Consider the following 22,112-nt stretch of genomic DNA (forward strand, 5'->3'; position numbering starts at 1 on the left):
TTCATACTGGTTCATGCGTTCCTTAGGCATTTCAGCTGCCACCTCAGCTAAGGGTCCACTGAGCTGCGGCCTCAGCTCTACCATGTATTGGTCTGTAGAGATGCTGTACCCAAGGCAGCCCTTTCGAAGTTTTCTAAGAAGGCCTCAGTATCATCGCCTGCCTTGTAGGTGGGGAACTTTCTGGGGTGGGAAGTGGTACCTGAAGAAGGATTGCTAGGGTTTGTTGGTATATTCTGCTGAGCCTTTGCCTTCTCCATCTCCAGTGCATGCTTCCTCTCTTTTTCCTTCTCCTCCTCCACATGCTTCCTCTCTTTTTCCTTCTCCTCCAGTTCTTTGGCCCTTGCCTCCATTCCCATCCGCATGAGTTCTGTCTGTCTTTCAAGTTCCTTTTGTTTTTCCTCAGCCTCAAATCTAGTTAATTCCAGCTTTTGTTGAACCGTGGAATCTGTCATCCTAACCTCTCTGTTTTTTTACTAACTTTACACCCAAGGGTTAGAAATAAAACAAACAAAATTTGGCTTGTAAAATTTTTCTGTGCTGTAATAGGATACCTATATTCTCTGATAATGATTGTCAGCCTACAGAAAAATCCAAAAAAAAAAATCCTTAACACCTTTGGCTCCAGGCAAATAGGCAGAAAACCCCTCTAGTTGCTCTTAGGGGAAAAAAAACTTCAGGTCTGTGAAGACTGGTGAATTTTCCTGCAGGAGGTTAACTACCCTGCCGTTAGGTAGAGAAAACTCCCCCTCACAAAAGACAATTCCCTTTTGTCTCTGCTCTGGCCCCAAAGCAGAGGGAAAAAACCCTCTAACTGTCTTGAGTTTAACCTGCTTTCCAGCAGTGCAAAGGAAAAAAAATTTCCTTTTCAAATCTGTGTTTCTGGTTCAAAAAAATCTCAAAATGATTTCAAGTTGATCCCACCGCTCTGCCACCATGTCAAGGTTCCTTCTCCACTCTGAACTCTAGGGTACAGATGTGCAGACCTGCATGAAAACCTCCTAAGCTTACTTTTACCAGCTTAGGTTAAAACTTCCCCAAGGTACAAACTATTTTACCCTTTGCCCTTGGACTTCCACTGCCACCACCAAACGTTTGATTGGGTTTACTGGAAAAGCGTTGTTTGGAAACGTCTTTCCCCCCAAAATCCTCACCAAAACCTTGCACTCCCCTGCCTGGGGAAGGCTTGATAAAAATCCTCACCAATTTGCATAGATTCATAGATACTAAGGTCAGAAGAGACCATTCTGATCATCTAGTCCAACCTCCTGCACAGCGCAGGCCACAGAATCTCACCCACCCACTCCTATGAAAAACCTCACCCATGTCTGAACTATTGAAGTCCTTAAATCATGGTTCAAAGACTTCAAGGAGCAGAGAAGCCTCCCTCAAGTCAACCATACCCCATGCTACAGAGGAAGGCGAAAAACCTCCAGGGCCTCTCCAATCTGCCCTGGAGGAAAACTCCTTCCTGACCCCAAATATGGCAATCAGCTAAACCCTGAGCATATGAGCAAGATTCACCAGCCAGATACCCAGGAAAGAATTTTCTATAGTAACTCAGATCCCATCCATCTAATATCCCATCTCAGGGGATTTGGCCTATTTACCCTGAATATTTAAAGATCAATTACTTACCAAAATCCCATTATCCCATCATACCATCTCCTCCATAAACTTATCAAGTAGAATCTTAAAACCAGATAGATCTTTTGCCCCCACTGTTTCCCTTGGAAGGCTATTCCAAAACTTCACTCCTCTGATGGAACCTGATTAAAAACCTTCGTCTGATTTCAAGTCTAAACTTCCTGGTGGCCAGTTTATACCCATTTGTTCTTGTGTCCACATTGGTGCTGAGCTGAAATAATTCCTCTCCCTCTCCGGTATTTATCCCTCTGATATATTTATAGAGAGCAATCATATCTCCTCTCAACCTTCTTTTAGTTAGGCTAAACAAGCCAAGCTCCTTAAGTCATAGGTGAACACAGACCCAAACCCTTAGATCTTAAGAACAATGAAAAAAGCATTCAATTTCTTACAAGAAGAATTTGAATATAAGAAAAGGTAAAAAAAAAATCACCTCTGTAAAATCAGGATGGTAAATATCTTACAGGTAATTAGATTCAAAACATAGAGAATCTGTAACCAGTTTTTTAGGAAAAACCTTAAGTTACAAAAAAGACACAAAGACAGGAATATCCATTCTATTCAGCACAGCTTAATTTTCTCAGTCATTTAAAGAAATCATAATCTAACGCATATCTAACTAGATTACTTACTAAGTTCTAAGACTCCATTCCTGTTCTGTCCCCGGCAAAAGCATCACACAGACAGACAGACCGACCCTTTGTTTCTCCCTCCCTCCAGCTTTGAAAGTATCTGGTCTCCTCATTGGTCATTGTGGTCAGGTGCCAGCGAGGTTATCCTAGCTTCTTAACCCTTTACAGGTGAAAGGGTTTTTCCTCTGGCCAGGAGGGATTTTAAAGGTGTTTACCCTTCCCTTTATATTTATGACACAGGGAAAGGTTTGTTTACCTGCCGTGTCGGCAGGTTCAGCCAATCGTGGCTCCACTGCCCGCGGTTTGCTGCTCCAGGCCAATGGGGGCTGCGGGAAGCGGCACGGGCCAAGGGACATGCTGGCTGGCCGCCCTTCCTGCAGCCCCCATTGGCCTTGAGGGGCAAACCGCGGCCAGTGGGAACTGCGATCAGCCGAACCTGCAGACACGGCAGGTAAACAAACTGATCCAGCACGCCTGGGGCTTTCCCTGAACAAGCGACGGACCGGCTTTGAGAACCACTGCCTTACAGCACCCTGCCTGTAGAGCCAGGTGAGGAGACACATGATGTGGGGGACAAAGAGTAGGGTACACAGGGATCCTGGGTCACAGACTGGGATTCAGAAGGGCTAGTGGGCGGGGGGAAGACTGGGGCTGAATGGGAGTGCAGGAACACATGGAGAGAGGGGCAGCTATGCCTGACTGAATGGGAGAGGCTAGGGGGTCAACTAGTGTCTGCATCGGGGCATAGGCGGCGAGTTATATGGGCCCGTGGTGCCTATGTTCCATCAATATTCATGAAGGTGGGCCCAGCTCCACCAATGTTTGGGCCCCAGGCACCATGCTTTGGGGGGCCCCGTGCCATGGATCGGCAATGTGGGGCGCTCTCACCTCAGGGCCAGCTCCCCCCATCCCCGGAGTCACTGCTTGCTGCGGAGAGGCTCCAGCACTGACCCAGCTCATTGGCCGGGAACCCCGGCCAATGGGAGCTGCAGGGGCTGGCGCCAGAGCTGCCTGGCCACGTCTCCACAGCTGGGAGGGGTAGGGAGCTGCAGGCAAAGAGAGCCCCAGGAGTCTGTCGCTGTCAGACAGACATACAGACAAAGCCGGGGGGTTGTGGAGACAGACAGATGGAGCCAGGGACGGGGGAAAGGAGCAGCGATGGGCACCTTGGGGCTGGCATAAAATACACAGTACAGAGGGGGTTTCCTGAGGGGACTATAGCAACACCCCCCTGCAGAGCAGACCTGGGCTGCAGCTGGTTCTGTCCATCACTCCCCCCCCCTACAGAGACCCACACAACCCTCTGCCCCCGAAAGACCTCCAACGATGCCTGTGCTCCCGTCACCCCTCTCCAGAGAGTCCCCCCCTTTGTGCCTCCAGAGACTGCTCCCAAGATCCCTACAATTTCCCCCTTGCCTCCATTGGCCAGGAGGCTCACAGTCTATTGGCCAGCACAGCCACTGGGAGCTGCACCTGAGGCAGGCTGCCTGCTTGCAGATGCAGACCTGCCTGGCCGTGCCTCCACAGCAAGGGGAGGGGGAGCCACAGGTAAGCAAGCCCCAGTCATCATCAACACAGGCACAGAAATTCTCTGGTTATTTAATTTCACTGAGGCAAGTAATTCAATCTACTTTTCCTTTCCAGACAGTTTATGGCTTTTCCTGTAAGAAAACTTACAATTTCTTTGCAAAGATGTCTATTTATAGTTTTTTGACTTGAGAAGTATATTTTCTGGTTGTTCATAAGCTCATTTATTTTGTTAACTTGGTTTCATAGCCAATTAAAAGTCACTTGAATTGTACCTGTTTTTTTCCACTGGTCCAAAAACACATGGAAGATGTGCAGATTTTTATTTCTGTGAGCCAAACCATCTGTGTAGAAATGTAAATGTTGGAGCTAGAAAAGCCCTGCAAGGGTAAGGGTCCCTTCAGGAAATTGTCCTCAAGTCATTCATTCTTCTGGGCATTCCTTTCTATCGTTCCCTCCTAAAGTGATAACGATCAATGTTTCCACCCACAGGGGAGAGGGGAGAGGCAGAAGACTGGGTCAACCCTGCAGTGACTCTGCCTCTACCCTCGTTCTCTGTCTGCTCCCTCTATCAGCCCCTTTGATCTCCCTAGGATTGCCCCTACCATTACTCCCTCTGGGTCTTCTTTCTCTGGAGCTTCTCATGAAGTAAAGTCTGTCATTACAGGTTCTTACCTCTGTAGCGTATTTAATTTTGATGCATTTATTAAGTGATAATTAATGCACTGTGGGAGTCCCCTTCAGCCCTCTGTATAAACTGATCCTCTTCTTTCCATATGTTTTGCCCATAGGGTTTTCTGCAGCCCTAGGGCAGCCTGCAAAAAACCCCTGTGCCTTTGCAATGGGGTGAGGGAAGGGGACCATGGGTTCCCTATTTATGTGATTTGCAAGAAGTGTTGTCATTACTCAAGGTACAAAATGTGTTTAAATTATATAAGTGCCTTGTAAAATCCCAATGCAAGCTTATTTTCATTTCTCATATAATCTCATATACAGTACACACATTTTTCATTAATTATATGAGTTGAATTTATTATTTATTATTATTATTTATTAGCTAGGTTACTGGGTTTTTTTCAGTGTGGCAAAATGTGTGCTATTTTATGGGTTGAATGATTGAATGACATAATACCGCCCCGCCCCCAATGTCCGTCACTAAGTCCGGTAATTTTGTCAAGTGTTCATCGCACAACATGGTGGTGCCTACCCCTGCCTTGTGCTTCGGGGGTCACGGGGTCCAAGGTGGCCTGGGGAGTTAGCGGGGGGCCTGGCGCTGGCAGCAGCAAGTGACCTGGCCCCAGCCCACTCCACTTTGCTGGCTCCCAGCATTGCTCAGGGCCAGGGGCTTCGGGGAAGAGGTGGAGTAGGGGCGGGGTGGGAAGAGGTGGGGCAGAGCAGGGTTGCTTGCTGCTGTCGGCGCCAGGCACCCCATTAGCCCCCCAGGCCACCCTGGATCCCGTGTCCCCCCAAAGCGCAAGGTCCAGGGAAGTTGCCCCAGTCCATCCTATGGATGGGACGGACCCACTTGGGCACCACCAAAATTATACAAACCTGCCGCCAATGCAGGAGGCCCCCAATAATCCCTCCCACCCAAAAGAAAACCTGTTCCTTATTACTTCTTCCACCCAAACCCAATAATCGTCCAGGTTCACACCTAGGCTCCTGCCCAGCAACTACGTCCCTTTCCCTCAGCTCCTCCATTACTCTGACTTCCCAAGCCTTTGCATTCTTTCTCAAAAGTGCAGGAAATACGTTTCTGTATTTTAAATGAATTATTACGCAAAGTTCTGTATTAATAGGTCTAGTAAGGAATCTGTTTGTCAAAAAAAATTTCCTGAATATTTTTTGTTGTTTGTATTGTTACAGACATTGTTGCTGACAGGGATTTAGAAATAAATTACCAAAATAATAGAAACTGGCCTGATTATATTTTGTTATTTTGACAAATAAAATATGCAAAATTTCACAGAATTTTTAAATATTGTACACACAATTTTTAGGCACAGAATTCCCCCTGGAGTTCTCTATGGTCTGCTGCACATCGGGAGCAATGCCCAAACTCTGCAGCCAGGATGCCCTTCTCATGGTCACTGCCGAAGCCATTTCTCTGGCCAAAGAGTCTGCAATGTCTAGCATGGATTGTAGCAACATCTTGGCAACCAAGCAGTCCTCCATGATAAATGCCCGAAATTCCTACCACAGTGCTGTGTCCTGTCCAGGATACAAAAGGACTGCACTTCCAAGTCAGAGGATGAGGAGCCAGAGGCTTCCAAGAATTGAGGTGCTGGTGCAGATGGTACCAGAAAGAGTTATCCTAAACCCTGAGAGGGTGGTACCAGAGAAATCATGAAAGGTTTCCCTCTTAATAAGACTGGTTTGAGAGGAGGTGTAAGTAGTGGTACTTGGGGATTCTTGGTGCAGTGAGGCGTGAGTTGCGGGAGCAAGAACCAGTCGGACAGTTTCCAATGCTGGTGAAACCTGTAATGAGGCACAACAAAGTCTCTTCCGGCTGCATATGCTTCTGGGGTAGATGGGTGTGCCATCAACCGTTGGCTCCTGAAATGTCTCTCAGGCAACTTCACTGAACCTGGCATGAGCTTTGGAGGCAGCAAACACTTCTTAGAAGGTGAGGCTTCTGAGGTAGCTCTCTGTGCCACATGTTTAGTAGCGTCCTTGCCTCTATCTTGCCTGGGTACTGAGGCTGATGAACAAGATGCTGAGCCTGAGGAAAGTCTCGGTCTCTTCTTCGGTACCAGGGATCAGCATAGAGAAGCCAAAAATATGTCTAGTGGAGCACTCCATACCCATGGTGAAGTACTTGGGGTGCTCTCCCCATGACTTGACTGGGGTCAAAATGTTGCTTCCCATAATCAAGCACATAAGTCTCGCTGTTTTAAGTGGGGACTGAAGCCCTTGCAAATGTGATACTTGTCACTAATGTGGGCATCACCCAAGCACTTCAGGAAGGTTGGATGAGGATCACTGACCAGCAAAACGTAAACCCTGAGGAGCAGGGCATCATTGTGGTACCAAGCCTGGTACCAAAAGAAAAGAAACAGTACTAAAGGACATCAAAAACAGAAACACAACACTAACTTACTTGAGAAACTATCTATCTAATAAGAAACAATAATTAACTTCAACTATTTAAAATGAGAGGGATGCACTTGAGTAAACAAGTCCGAGATCACTCTGAAAACCATCACTGGTGGCAAGAAGGAACAGAAGGTGCTCAGCTCCACCCTCTTATACCAGCATGCTGTGGCGCAGCAAAAGGTTGCACTCGAGCCGCCTTAATGGGTAGCACTGAGGGGAAAAAAAAAAACTCTCCGACATCTGTGCACAAGGCACACACACACCTACATTGGAATGGACATGTCCAATAGCTCAAAGAAGAATCCATTGTTCCTCTTCTTCAGTACAAAACGTGTTGTTCACTTCATTAACGATTTAGAGATTAACATGAAATCTATTTGAGCATGTAAATGATAAGCATGTGAATAAAATGTGTAATCTCATTCCCTTAAATGCATTTGTCTCCAGCAAACTGAGATTGAATTTTTGGCACAGAGAAGTCAATGCTGCACTTGCTTCCCTATACACTTCATCTTCTTTATCTGATCTGTCCAATAAGGAATCGGTGTGCAACTGAAGTCTCCTCCAAGTATAATTTCCCTTCCCCAAAGCGTTGCAGTATTTTAAAGAAGTTTTTTGTTTGTTTGTTTGTGATTGGGAACATATCCTGAGCCCACTGTAACTAATAATTGTAGCTGTAATTGTACTGTACCTGTCAATAAGATAAACCATCCCCCCATACCCTTAAATTGATCTTCAATCTAAAAAATGACATGGCAATTCCTCTTTTCTTTGGCTGAAGCAAAAAATGTTTGCTGAAACCAATCATCTTTTCATGCCTATAATATGCCACTCCTAAAAATGAGTTTCTTGAAGTAAAATAATCTGAGAGTGAGGTTTTTTAAAAATTCAGCCAGGGCTTTTTTCCTCTTAATGACATTATTTAGCCCCTTAAAATTCAAAGGTGTTATTTTAAAAGGAACCACCACTGAGAATAACTATTTAGCTTATTGAAAAACTTGAAACTGTGATTATTTAGCTGTTTGATAGCATGAACCCTTGAGTGGCCAATGTCTCTTGTTGCAAATTATGTTATATTCAGAACCATGTGCCTGAATATGGCATGATTTCTGTTTGTAAATTTCCATAGCTATGTCTTGTATTAATTCTCCCTCCCACCCCTCTCCTGCATTATTCCCCTTATTTTAAAAATAAAATACCAAAATAGCAAAACACCAAACAACTGTGCTTTCTTGAACCCTAAACACATTAACTTTCCCCATGAACTGTTTCTCTTGCAATCCAAAGCAGTTACATTCTCCACCTATGAGACCTTAGGGATAGATTGCCATCTGATTATTTGAGTCACATGGGGAGGATTTACACTTAGGATTTACCCCTAAGTGCTCCTCAACAACCCCTTTCTATTTTCTCCAATCTCCCCATCCCTGGGACACTCCACCCCCCTCCCACCCACCATTGTCCTACATATGCTCTACACTAAATACAGTTATAATTATCCCAACTGAAACATACTTCATACTATTTTCTTTATAACATTAACAGTTACTGTTAAACTGTTCATTTTCGATGACTCTCAAGAAGTCCTTTCAGGGTAATCTTTTGGTAACTACTCATGTATCTGAGTCCTCTTGTACAACTTCATTTTTTGCCAATGACAGTACATTCTCTCGAGTCTTTTTCTTTTCCTATCCTCCTTTTCTTGGGTTTCACCATCTGTCAAGATATTTTCACCATTTTATACTTAGTTTCCACCTCCACAGTATCCTCTTGCCTTTCTGAGATTTTGATTTCTATCCCAAGTGAGTGGACTGTAGTTTTTCCTTGTGTAAAGTCTCTTACTGGGTAAAAGAGATTTTGAAAGCTGAATGAGAATCCCCAACAGTAGCACATACCTGCCCTCGTGAGTGCTGCTGAAACTTCCCCCAACTCTCTTCTCTTTTTTAAAGTTAGGGAGAGTGGTCATGCAAAAATTACAGCTTGTCATCTTTGGGTATAAACTCTGAATATTCTCTGGCTCTTTCCATAGTTAAATCTTTCTGCTGATATTGATGAAATTTCACAATCAAATCTCTGGGTCTATTGTAAGTTCCAAGTTGGGGGAACAGCACCATATGCATTCTCTCCATTTTCATGTCTTCTAGAGAACTGAGATTTAACAAATCTGCGAGTCAAATTTTTACATACTGTTTTGTATTTCCTCCTTCAGCATTTTCAGGCAGTCTCTTAATTCTGACATTGTTCCTCGCACTCTGTTTTCTAGATCATCCAATTTAAGCTGCTTCTCTCTGTGTTCCAGCAGTGTCATGCAGCTCTGCAGCAATGGCTGTCTCTCACTAGCTTCTTAGGCCAATCTCTGGCACAGACAGTGACTCAACCTTTCAAATCAGTTACTTCCTTCTTTACTGCTAGAATCAGTCATCAGATCATTTCTCATGGCCTTGAAGATCAACTCCCAAATTGTCTGCCTTGGTGACTCATTTTCTTCAGCCTTCACATTTCTGTCTGCTTTGACTGCTGTGTGTTCACTTGGAGTCTGACAGGCCTCTCCACACTGAGCTGGAAACACCCTTCTGAATGATTGGGGGGCTGTCTGTAAGCAAGGACTGGCCTGTCTCCAGAAGAGTACCCAGAAGTCACCTACTACAGGACAGGCCCAACAAAGAAAATAACAGAACGCCACTAGCCATCACCTTCAGCCCCCAACTAACACCTCTCCAACGCATCATCAAGGATCTACAACCTATCCTGAAGGACGACCCATCACTCTCACAGATCTTGGGAGACAGGCCAGTCCTTGCTTACAGACAGCCCCCCAATCTGAAGCAAATACTCACCAGCAACCACACACCACACAACAGAACCACCAACCCAGGAACCTATCCTTGCAACAAAGCCCGTTGCCAACTCTGTCCACATATCTATTCAGGGGACACCATCATAGGGCCTAATCACATCAGCCACACTATCAGAGGCTCGTTCACCTGTGCATCGATCAATGTGATATATGCCATCATGTGCCAGCAATGCCCCTCTGCCATGGACATTGGTCAAACTGGACAGTCTCTACGTAAAAGAATGAATGGACACAAATCAGACGTCAGGAATTATAACATTCAAAAACCAGTTGGAGAACACTTCAATCTCTCTGGTCTCTCGATTATAGACCTAAGAGTGGCTATCCTTCAACAAAAAAGCTTCAAAAACAGACTCCAACGAGAGACTGCTGAATTGGAATTAATTTGCAAACTGGATACAATTAACTTAGGCTTGAATAGAGACTGGGAATGGATGAGTCATTACACAAAGTAAAACTATTTCCCCATGGTATTTCTCCCCCCCCACCCCACCCCTCACTGTTCCTCAGATATTCTTGTTAACTGCTGGAAATAGCCTACCTTACTTGTCACCATGAAAGGTTTTCCTCCTTTCCCCCCCCCCCCCGCTGCTGGTGATGGCTTATCTTAAGTGATCACTCTCCTTACAGTGTGTATGATAAACCCATTGTTTCATGTTCTCTGTGTGTGTATATCAATCTCCCCTCTGTTTTTTCCACCAAATGCATCCGATGAAGTGAGCTGTAGCTCACAAAAGCTTATGCTCTAATAAATTTGTTAGTCTCTAAGGTGCCACAAGTACTCCTTTTCTTTTTGCGAATACAGACTAACACGGCTGCTACTCTGAAACCTGACACTAATTACAGTACTGTTTCCATTAAAGTAACCATGCCCTTTAATAAAGGGATACACTGCTTTGTTATAGAATGTGTAACTAAGGTATTAGAACAATAATATATACAATCATGCCACACTATACCTCAGGTTTCAGATCTCTATGGACTACTCCTACATCATGCATGTGGCTCACAGCTGAAACAAGTTTGCGCATGATATAACTGGCTTCTGTCTCACTGAAGTGTTTCTTTTTCTGAATGCGTTCAAGCAATTCTCCTCCCTTCAGCAGTTCCATTACTAGAAATGTGTGAAGCTAGAAAACAAACAACAGTTTAATGGGAAACCTTAGAAAAATCAGATTATATACCAACACTTTGTGGATTTTAATTATTAATAATTAGGTCTTAACTTTTTACTGTTTAGTATTAAAAATACTACACAACTGTATTTAGAAAAAACAAAATCTGTACATTTAAGACAGAAAGAGGTGGGAAAATACAGCCTTTTAAACTGCAAAGCATAACAGCACTTTTTTCTCATCAGTTCTTTTGTCTGGTTCTTTGTTCTGCATCACAACACATTTGTCTTCCACCAGCTACATACTACACTGCAGTAGATTCTCTCTTTCCAGAAATCAGGATGAGTAAAGCTTCTGTTTATAATGCTGTTTCACGAGTCCCAAAATATTAAGAACCAAATCCTACTCTTAGAGGTGTCTGATGCTCACAGCTACCACTGACATCTATGGGATTCACTTAGACACATTAGTGGGTAGAAACTAGCTCAAAGAGTGGTGAACATTGCCTGCTTCCACATAAGGGTACATTTTTTATCATTATGCATGAAGAATTAATCACAGACATAAAGTTAATAGCAGAAAAAGTTCCTAATTCCTTTCACAGCCTCCTGAAAGTTTACTTCCAAGTCTTTAATTATCCACATCTGCTTCAGATCCCATCTCCCACACAGAAACATTCATGCTGCTGCTGTACCATTACTAGAACCACAATATATATTTAATATTCCTAAACAGTAAACATGGTTACTAAAAGAGAAGGTTGTGCAAGTGTATTTCCTTTAAGACAAACATTTTTAAAATCAAGGAAGTCACCACTTAAGGCAAACGTGAACATAAAGACCAATCACAATTCACATGCCTTGTCACCAAGGCCAAACATATCACCAATGCAACCCAAGACTCCACAACAAACTCCTTTTTCCTTCCAACATACAAGCATCCGTAATACATGGAATTACGCTCAAACGCACAAACTTAATTACAACTTCAACAAGATTAACTCCTTAAAACTAATTTTGAGAAATCTTTTTTTGTACCTTTAGAAAGTCTGAATTTGGAATAAATGCCGTATGTTTGCTTGTGATTGGGAGAAATTATAGTATTTTTTGTGGGAATTTCCTTGTTTCTTTAAAGCCTGTTAACTGTTGGCAGGGGGTTAGTGGAGTCCTGGGGAAGAGGCGGCATTAAAGGATGTTGAGGAAGGGGCCATTTTGAAGGAGGTGTATTTGGCAGATGATCATAATGGGAGGAGGGAAGGACAGCACGGTTGGTGAGTAGGGGAAAACTACAAAGAGACTGAAGAGGGCTGATAGGGGGAGGCCAGGAAGGAATATTGGATGGAGGGACATAAGATTTGTGGGAGACAGCTGGCAATATGAGACTGGTAGGGCTGTGGGGTGAGTTATGGAAAATCAACAAGACAGCAGTCAGGTTTGGGGATCTAGGAAAAACAGAGACTATGGGGATGTAAAGATGGGAGCAGTGGGAAAAGTATAGCATTTTCAGGGAAGTAATGTAGGTTGTGGGGGGGTAGGCAGAAGACTCACAGACAGGAAGCCAGCAGGGTGTTTTGGATTAGGGTTTCCCTATGTTAGGGTAATCCTGCCCAGAGACTGTAGAGATACAGGGTAGGTAGTGTTTCCTCCGTTGGGAAATCCCTGTCCTCTTTACATAGGAATTCCCCAGCATACGGAAATCCCACTCATTGTGGAGACTGTTATATAGATTTCGCCTCTATAAAAAGGGAGGGAACCATAGCCCACTCTTTCTTCACTCTGTCAGATGGGCTGTGACCTCACCAAGCTTGAAAAGGGTTACAGCCCTTCCCACAAAGATTTTGGTACCTTGGAATTGAGAACTCAGTAGTTCCCTTAAAGTAAGATGGGGCTGGTTAGCCAGCCAGCCTTGAAAAACAATGGGTATGAATATCTGATATGGCCATTGTCACCCTGTCAACTGCTCTTGATTCACTCTGTCTAGGAGTCCTAGGTTTGTCTTAACTGGTCCTCTTCATCTACAATTAGACCAGTCCATGAATACTTAACTTAAAAGGAGTCTATCAGCCCTTAAACTCCAAGGGTTGCAGTCTCCTTTTGTCTCTTTGTCAGTTTCTCAGAAGCAGCATGGCATGGGCTGTTGCCCTTTTGCTATCCCAGGCCTTTTTGCCTCCCCTTTCCCTCTCTGTTCTCCCTCTTTCATAGCTGGGCTTATTTACTTCATTGGTCACGGCTGTGGGTGCATGAGTCCATGACTGGCAGTTCTGGTAGCTGTGCAGGGGTGAATGCCTGTAAGGAGGGAAGACTCTCCTCTCCCTTCTGCCGATGCTCAGTTTGGGATTTGTCAATCCCATTACACAGTCTTATCTCCCAACAAAAATTTCCAAGGATATAATCTGGGACAGGTGAGACAAGTCTGAAAAGATGTGAGGGGAACAGAAATATTAGCTTTTGTCTGTCCCCTAACCATGGTGATGGGCAGTATTAGGAGGAGCAGAATTGTGCAGATGGGTGGGCATTTTTTGGCACAGAGACTATATTTAATTAGTTAAGCTAAAGGCACTGCTTCCCAGGTTACTTTTTCTGCAATTCTCTCCCCCTATCTCTGAACACAGTGGAAGGGGCAGGGAAAGAGGATAAAAAATATTCTCTCAATGGCAAATGTCCCAGGATTTGCCAAAAAAGAGTCATAGCCTGACAAACATTGGCAGGTCCAACTGGAACAGGATTCCCAATGGAGAACCTGATTAGGTTTGTAGTAGAGCTAGTACAAAATGAGGAAATTTTTCAGAAAAAATTGTGATTTTTTCATGTTTAATTTCAAAATTTGGAAAAAAATTGACCATCTCTAGTCTGCGGAAGCCTCGAGGTGGTGACTATATACATGTTGCAAAAGGATGAAAAGCAGGATGAGTGGCTGGTTGCAGGTAGGCTAATCAGATTCACAGTAATCTAAGAGTTCATTTATTGTTATATCTTGTTTGTTAAGTATTGATTGTGCTCAAAAGAAGAAAATAAATATAGCACCTTGCCATGAAGAGCTAATTTAAACAGATTTTTCTGCTTAAGAACTCAAAAAAGTACAATGATAATACATTCTGAACATATTTTAGTACATAAAGAATAAATAGTGAAAATGTAAATCTCTTCCTTCTTTAAAGATTGTGGGTCAGATTCTTCAGTTTGCTAAGTGCATTTTTGTGCTGCATATGCCTACCAGCTGTTCTCTCAGACCCTTACATAAAGGGCATAGGAGATATTTTGGAAGGGGCTGGAGGCTTTTCAGGGATGGAGAGGAGCTCAGCTTTATTATACCTGATCTTCTGCTGGGGAGCTTACACCAGCAGAGCAAGTTAGAGTAGGCCCCCAGCTGCTCTGGCTTCCCTGAGGCCACCACTGTCCACTACATTTGAACTATGCTCGGATACAGTAGATAACTAAGGTTTCTACAACTAAATAAAACTCAAGCACGTTCTAGTATATTTTTTAAAAAAGAAGCTGCTTTTAAATTTGGTAATTTATTATATTATTTGGGTTGCCTCATTTGAAAACAAACAAAATTATGAAATAATCTTGGTACTCACGGGGCACCATTAATTCAAGGATTCCCAAGCATGTTACATATATCATTTAAACTTCACAATATCTCTGAAGGAAGGTAAGTATACCCGAGTTCCCGCAAATACATTTTTGTTGTATATAAATAAAAATGTAATCTCCCTTGGCTTTAATGCTTTTGCTATAATTTTTCTAGATAGACAAGACTCAATTAGTTGGAAAAAGCTGCCTATACAGAGTAGCAGTAAGCTTTATCACAAGAGTTAATGCTACACACAACAAAATGTGTTTGGAAAATACTTATTATAATTTCTTCAGAATACCTGATCATGATAAACTTCATGCAACTTCACTACATTGGGGTGTCCTTCACAGAGTTTCAAAGCTGTTATTTCCCTCTGGGTGTTGGCTTCCATTCTGGAAAATTACCAAGTTTAACTGAGCAAATTTCAAAGTGAAAATTGTTACATCTATTTTTTAAACTCTTCCTAATCCAGATTTTGGAATATTAGACCAGTTGCCCTTTTGATATACACAATTAGAAATCAGCACCTTCAAACAAGCAAACTGAACCAACCAAACAAGAGTGGGGGTAAATAAATAAATAAAACAAATTTATGATTCAGGCATGTCTTTGCATATTAAGAATAAAAACTTTGTTATTTTACAAACACTATAAGCAATTCAGACTTGCCCATTAGGCTTGAAACATTGGCACTACCTGTTCCACCCTCATGCCAGACAAGTACTTCCAAAGCTGTATGGAAACATTAAATCCATTTTGCATAAAATAATATCACTTTAAATAATAGCACTATACTCAACTATATTAATTATACACAGACTCTGAAGAAATCACTACAAATATCATAGGTGAAGTGGATTAATTTCAGGGAGAAAAAAAAAAGTGTAATAACTGAAGTTCTTCAAGATGTGTGTCCCTGTGGATGCTCCACTTCAGATATGGGTGCATCCCGGCACTGTTTATCAGAGATTTTTGGTAGCAGAGTCTGCCTGGGATGCACGTGTGCAGTAGTCAGCTGCAGCGCCATTGCTGCCTCATCTAGTGCGTGGTCCAATCCCCTCAGGTCCTTCTCTACCGTGGAGTCCCTATTGCAAATTCCGAGTAGAGAGGAAGAGGGTGGGTAGTGGAGCACCCACAGGGACAAACATCTCAAAGAACCTCAATTACTGCACAAGGTAAGTAACCTTCTCTCCTTCTTCGAGTGATGTCCCTGTGGGTACTCCACTTCAGGTGATTGTAGAGCAGTTCCCCATTATGGACAGAAGGGGCTTCAGAGTTGTTTGCATAGCTGAAGAAAGCACTGTTAGGCCTAACATGGCATCTGATCTTGAGTGATTTCATAATGGTTCATGAATGTACGTTCAGAGGCCCATGTAGTAGCTCTACATATGTCTATTATTGGTACATTGTTCAGAAAGGCTATTGAGGTTGCTACTGATAGTATAGAATGAGACCTGATCCCCGTTAAGGGTTCTGTTTTGTTCTTTTGATAGAACTGGATGCAGCTAGAGATCCATTTGGACAGTCTCTGTGTGGATATAGCCTACAGAATGTTCATGTGTGGAAACGAAAAGCCTTAGGGATTTTCGGAAAGGCTTAGTTCTGTCCAGATTAAATGCTATTGAGCGTCGGACATCTAGAGTATGTGGAATAGTCTCTTGCGTGTTCTTGTGTGGTTTAGGGTAAAAAGGAAAGTGGTTTAGATGAAAGGAAGATGATATTTTGGGTAGGAATTTTGCAGTCTCAAGGTGACCTTGTCCCTAAAAAGATATGGTCACGAGAGCCCCAGTATCATTAACTTGCCAGGCGGAAGCCATTGCAACCAAGAATGCCATCTTTATTGATAGAAGAAGTAGGGAACAGGTAGCTGAGGATTCAAATGGAGGTCTGGTAAGGCATTTGAGCACCAGGTTTAAGTCCCATGCTGATGTAGGTTGGTGTACTTTCACATAAACATTCAGCATACTGGTGAGGAAGTATTGGTGATTGGATGCACAAATACGGATATTCCGATCTCAGTCAGAAGTCAGTAATGGCTGCTAAGTGTATTTTAATGGAGCTTGTTGAAAGGCCCGGATTCTTTAACTCTAATATGTAGTCAAACACTAACAGAAGTGGTGCAGTAACTTCAGTTATCTGTTTTTCTGACACCATAAGGAGAATCTTTTCCATTTTTGGAGATACACATTGCGCGTGGTTGACATCCTGCTGTTTAGTAATACATGTTTACCTGTTCTGAATAGTGTAACTCATCATGATGGAACCATGTAGGAGTCACGCTTTCAGGTGAAATTTCTCCAGATTCAGGTGGAGAACTTGACCATTGTCCTGTGATAACAGGTCCATCCAAAGTGGGAGAGTTCATGCAGCGCATACCACCATGTGCATCAGGTAAGGGTACAAGTTCTGTCTGGGCCATCTCACGGCTATCAGTATCATCTTGGCTATGTTGACATGTATCTTGTGTATTACCTGTGAGGGAAGCAGTATTGCTGGGAATGCATAAAGAGTGATTTGTCCCAGGTGATTAGGAAGGCATCCCCCAGTGATTGGGGTCCCATTCCTGCTTTCGAGAAAAAGTAGGGGCATTTTTGATTTTGTGATGTTGTGAATACATCGATGTGAGGGAAGCCCCATCATTGAAATTTATAGTACGACTTTGCTGTTCATTTATCATCCCTGGTCCTGAGAAAATTATCTGCTCAGTGTATCCGCTATCATGTTCTGGCACCCGGGGAGGTAGAAGACTACGGCATTTATATTGTGATTTATGCATCAGTTCCACAGCTTCATGGTCTCAATGCATAGTGAGTGAGAGTGGGCTCCTCCTTGTCAATTTATATAGAACATGCAAGGAATGTTGTCGGTTATCACGCATACTGTTTCATAATGGGAGGAAGTGAAGACAGGCACTGTACACCATGCATAATTCTAGTAGGTTGATGTTTAGTTGGGTCTTGGTAAATGACTACCTCCTTTGGATCATATGCTAGTTCAGGTGGGTGCCCCAGCCTATCAACGAGGCATCTGTTGTGCATACATTCTCCAGTCTTGTCCACCACTGTAGAGATTCCAGTACTTTTGATGGCAGTGTTAGGCTTCTGTTCAGGTTGTGTTTGCTTGATATGTACACTGAACTCAGCCAACCTTGTAGGCAGCACATGTTTAGTCTTGTGTGTCTTACCACAAAAGTCGTGGCCACCGTGTTGTATGGGAACTAGGGTCGCTTTTTGTTTATTTGTAACCCTGCCTTCCAGAAGAGAGTGATAGTCCTCTGAAAGTTGTCTATTGCTTCTAAGCGGGTAGGCCCTTTTAGTAAACAGTTTAGACATGGGAAAACAATTATCCCTTGTTTGCAGAAGTGTGCCACTACTCCCACAAGGGAAAGGCCGAAAGGTAGGACTCTGTATCAGTAGTGGTCATTGACTTTGGGGTTCATATTCTTGTTGTTGCTGATGTTGGAATGAGGTGTCTGTTTCATTGGTATGGCTGGTAACGTCTCTGTTTCATGGCAGGTGTATGTATACCGAGAGTATGGATAGTCATTCAGGAATCTTTCATCAAGTGGAGGACCTTGTCTGTTTTGGTAGAAAAAAGCTTTTCTGTCAAATGGGAGATCCTCCCCTTTCACTTGGAGATCTTTTGGAATCCCCAAAAATTGCAGTCATGATGCTCTGTGCATTACTACAGCTCTGACTGCTGTTCTCACCTTCATGTCTGCTATGTCCAGGGATGCTTGTAGTGCCGTTTTGGCAACCAGCTGTCCCTCAGTTAGTATGGCTTTGAATTTTGCAAGCCCTTCCTCTAGGAGGTCATTAATAAATTCGTTCAGCTTGCCATAATTATCATGCTCATACTTGGCTAGGAGCATACTGTAATTTACCATTTGTAGTGTCACCGAAGAATAGACCCTCCGACTGAAGAGGTTGAATCTCTTGTATTCCTTGTCCTGTGGAGTGCACCTGTACTGTGGTTGTTTGCCACACTGATTTGTGGCCTCTGCTACTAAGGAGTTGGGTGGTAGATGGGAAAAAAAAAAGAAGTCCATACTCTTGGCGGGCATGTAATACTTCCGGTCCGCCCTCTTGCATGCTAGTGGAACAGTAGCTGGTGTTTGCCAGACTGTCTCCGCCAGTTCCATGATGGCGTCATTCATGACAACACTATTTTAGAAATCAGCTACGTCTGTAGAATTTGGAGGAGTTTGTGATGGGTGTCCTGACTCTGAGCTACCCTTTTGAACAGTTCTTGGAACTATTTGAAATAGTCTGCTGTGGTGGGAGCATTAATGCTTTCTCTGGTGATGAAGAAGAGTTATGTCCTGTTTGGTGCCCTCTTCCCTCTCATCCCCCATTACCGTCTAGGCTTCAGAGATCTCCATTATGGAGGATGGTGATCTGATTTCACCTCTGGGTGGAGTTGAGGGTCTGTTGTAATGAGTCCTGAATGCTGCCCATGGATCCCGAGATGACCACTGCTTGCAGAAGGGCATAGGTGGGCACATTCATGATTATCTGTCCATCCATGATTACCTGTACCACGGCTGCACGTCTAAAAGAGACCTTTGATTTCATGGGTCCCCAAGGTGGTCTGTGTTCTGTAGGTGAGGAATGGTGTGAAGAGAAGACACCCTCTTTCTGGTCATCATCATCTTTGCTGGAGAATGGTGGGGTAGTAGATGATACTGCTTGATCTGATGCTGTATGCTCAGGGGAGCCAATGGTGCCAAAGAGAAGGGACTGTGGTATGGAAAAGACCATGATATCTTTTTATTGCAGGAATTTCTGCGGTGGTGTTGGTGCCATCAGTATTGATGTCGCAGTTTTAAGTGGTACCATGGACTGTGATGATGACTTATAGCTTGACTTACTTGGTGTGGACGGTGCCGTCTTTGCTCTGTCCTTTGATGCCGATGGGGTCATCGGGGCTGGTGGTGGAGGCATAGCCACTGATGAGGGTCTTAGCACCATGTCTCTCACCTGTGTGGTCAGTGCCACAGGGGAGGAGGCATCTTAGATCTGTGCCTCGACTCCTTGTCCTTCTGATGGGGCTCAGCAGAGGTCCCAGTGCGGATGGTGCCAGAGGTTCTCCATGCCTCAAGGTGCTCACCCAGGGGTTGATCAGCACCGAGGACAGCAAGCTGGCAGAAGACTTTCTTTTTATACAGCTCTCTCAGCGGAGAGGTCGTGGCTCTTTACCTCAATCTTTTAGAGGACTGAGTGTTGTCCTTAGTTGAAGTGGATTTGCCCAGGGAGTCCCCAGTGGAAGGAGTCTGTTATCCTGGAATAGAGACTGGTTGGAGAGATTTCTCCATCAGAATAAGTTTTAGATGGAGGTCTCAATCATGCCTAGCCCTCACTTTCAAATTGCTGCAGTGAGTGCATTTCTGGGGAATGTGCAAATCACCAAGGCAGTCAACACGGAGAGAATGGCTGTCTGAGATGGGCATAGCTTTGTGGCAAGACCCACATTTCTTAAAGCCTGGGAACCAGGCATTGTTAATCAGGTTAAGTATTCCCCACTCTGAGGAAAAGAAAAAAAAATTGAACTGCCTAAAACAAACTAAAACTAAACTAACTATACTAGAAAAAAGCTAAAACTATTTCTAATTATATTTCTCAAGGTTTGAGAGAGACATTGGGACATCGCCATGGAGCTCTGTCTCAGGCCAAGGACGATTGAGAAGGAACTGAAGGGGTTGGACCGCGTGTGTGCTAGATGAGGCACCAAAGGCACCACGAGACGACTACTGTGCACACGCATCCTAGACAGACATTGCTACTGAAAATCTCTGATCAACAGCGCCGGGACACACCAACATCTGAAATGGAGAATCCACAGGGACATCACTTGAAGAAGAATCATCAGGTAACAATTTTTTTCATTCTATACTGACATCTCCCTGAATCCAAGACATGTGGGACATAGCTAGCAGTATGAAAAAAATTGTAGGGATGGAGAGAAGATAGAACAGTGTTCCTTCTTTCCTCAAAATTAATGTGAATCTATCTTTGGGCAACTGCTTGAAGAACATTCCCGCCAAAGGTTGCTTCTGCAGAGGGAAGGCCAGGTCTGTATTGATTTATAAAGGAGTTGATGGATCACCAGTTGGATCCTTTTTGACCTTGAACATGTCCCCTATATATATTGTGGTTCCCAAGTTGTGCTCCTCAAAACGAAAGTGTGTCACTTATGGTCAGGATTTTGAGGTATGAAATGTGGAGGAAAGACCCTATTATCATGCGCGTTTCCTGTAACCAGCAAGTGACAAACTGAACCACTTTCGATGGTCTTTCAATTTGCTGTTGAGAGTGATTCCAGGCTCTTAAGAAGAATACTTGACGTTGTCTTATATTGTCTTGTCATTACAGGAATCTCTAGGCATGAGACCAGAAGACTTAGGAGTCACAGGAAAGATGGATCAATGACATGCAGCTCCATGATACCTCAGAGATCAGTGTCTGGATTTTGTTGAACCTTTCCAGCAATATGAAGATTCTGGCTCTCTTTGCACCTATCTTATACTCTTAGGTAGACAACAGGGTGATAAGGAATTGGGAAGCTCGCAAGAAATAACCCAGATGACCCCCTCTGTGCTTCGTACCTGAATTTGTAATACATTTAAAGAACAACTGGATGGAGGTGGGCCCAGTTGTTGACATATTGTCTATTTAGGTTAGAAGCAGGAATTGAACCACTTCTCTGATCTGGGCTTTCATCTAGTGTTTCAGGCCCAGATTTTAACCAGGAATCAGAGTCACTTCTCTGCTACATTTGCTATGGGTAGGAGCGAAAGGAGCTTCTGCCTTTGTATCAGCACTTGTAGTCCTTCTCAGACTTAACTGGAGTGGAGATTAAATGCCTGGGCGGATGTGTATGCAACTACCACATTACCAATCTTCTCCCCGAATAAGAATCCTCCTTCAGAATTGTGTGGCACAGATGATTTACTCCTCATCTCCTGTAGGGTTTAAACCAGAGATGGCACCTGACCTCTGAGTTTGCTGCCACAACTTTTGCTGCCTGCTTTATGTAGAGTATGAATGCATCATGAATGCAGTAACTAGAGATATTTTCTTTAGTGCTCTATTGAATTCATCATGATTCTGAGGATCAAGGCTTTTTATGTCTTTGCACTAACAAAGCACACGACCATCTGTGATTTTAGCTCTAACAAAGCACGAGTGTCAGTGAAACTATAAGAGCAACCTTCTAAGGGTGGTTTTTATCTTCTTGTGAGTGGGGTTGTTTGAGAAGAAATCATCCTCAGCAGGAATGACCATGTCCACTGCCAGGAATACCACTTCTACATCAATCTCCAGGAGTATAAAAAGAAAAAAATTGGATTCTAAGACCCTAGGCTTATCTAATGAGACTTTCCCCTTTGTCAGCGTTTTCCATTCCATCCTAATGATTGCTTCTGAGGAGGTTGGAGGGGAATAGCAAATTCTGTTTTAGTTCTGACTGGGAGATATTTGCTACAGGCTTTAACCGCTAATCTTTTTCCTTTAGCTACCTCTTTTTTCCTTAGTTGCATACATGTCTGCGGGAAAGAACCTTTCATTTCTCTGGTTTTACAGTTTATTATGAACCAAAGCCAAGACTTCTCCTTTTTAGGGAGAGGTGCTAGTGCAGGGGTGGGCAAACTTTTTGGCCTGAGGG

The 22,112-nt window shown here is 43.5% G+C and overlaps 1 protein-coding gene across 7 annotated transcripts in view; it reads right to left on the minus strand.

Moving 5' to 3' along the window:
• RPS6KA5 (ribosomal protein S6 kinase A5) overlaps positions 1 to 22,112 on the minus strand; it is a 196,228-nt gene that overhangs the window by 13,332 nt on the left and 160,784 nt on the right. For all 7 annotated transcript variants that reach the window (XM_043517828.1, XM_038405647.2, XM_038405646.2 and 4 more), the window contains 2 exons: positions 14,749 to 14,842; positions 10,716 to 10,886 (listed from right to left, as the gene is read on the minus strand). In XM_043517828.1, the coding sequence (XP_043373763.1) occupies positions 10,716 to 10,886; positions 14,749 to 14,842 (265 nt within the window). The remainder of the gene's footprint in view (positions 1 to 10,715; positions 10,887 to 14,748; positions 14,843 to 22,112) is intronic.

Source organism: Dermochelys coriacea, chromosome 6 (assembly GCF_009764565.3).
Source record: "Dermochelys coriacea isolate rDerCor1 chromosome 6, rDerCor1.pri.v4, whole genome shotgun sequence".
Taxonomy (NCBI): domain Eukaryota; kingdom Metazoa; phylum Chordata; order Testudines; family Dermochelyidae; genus Dermochelys; species Dermochelys coriacea.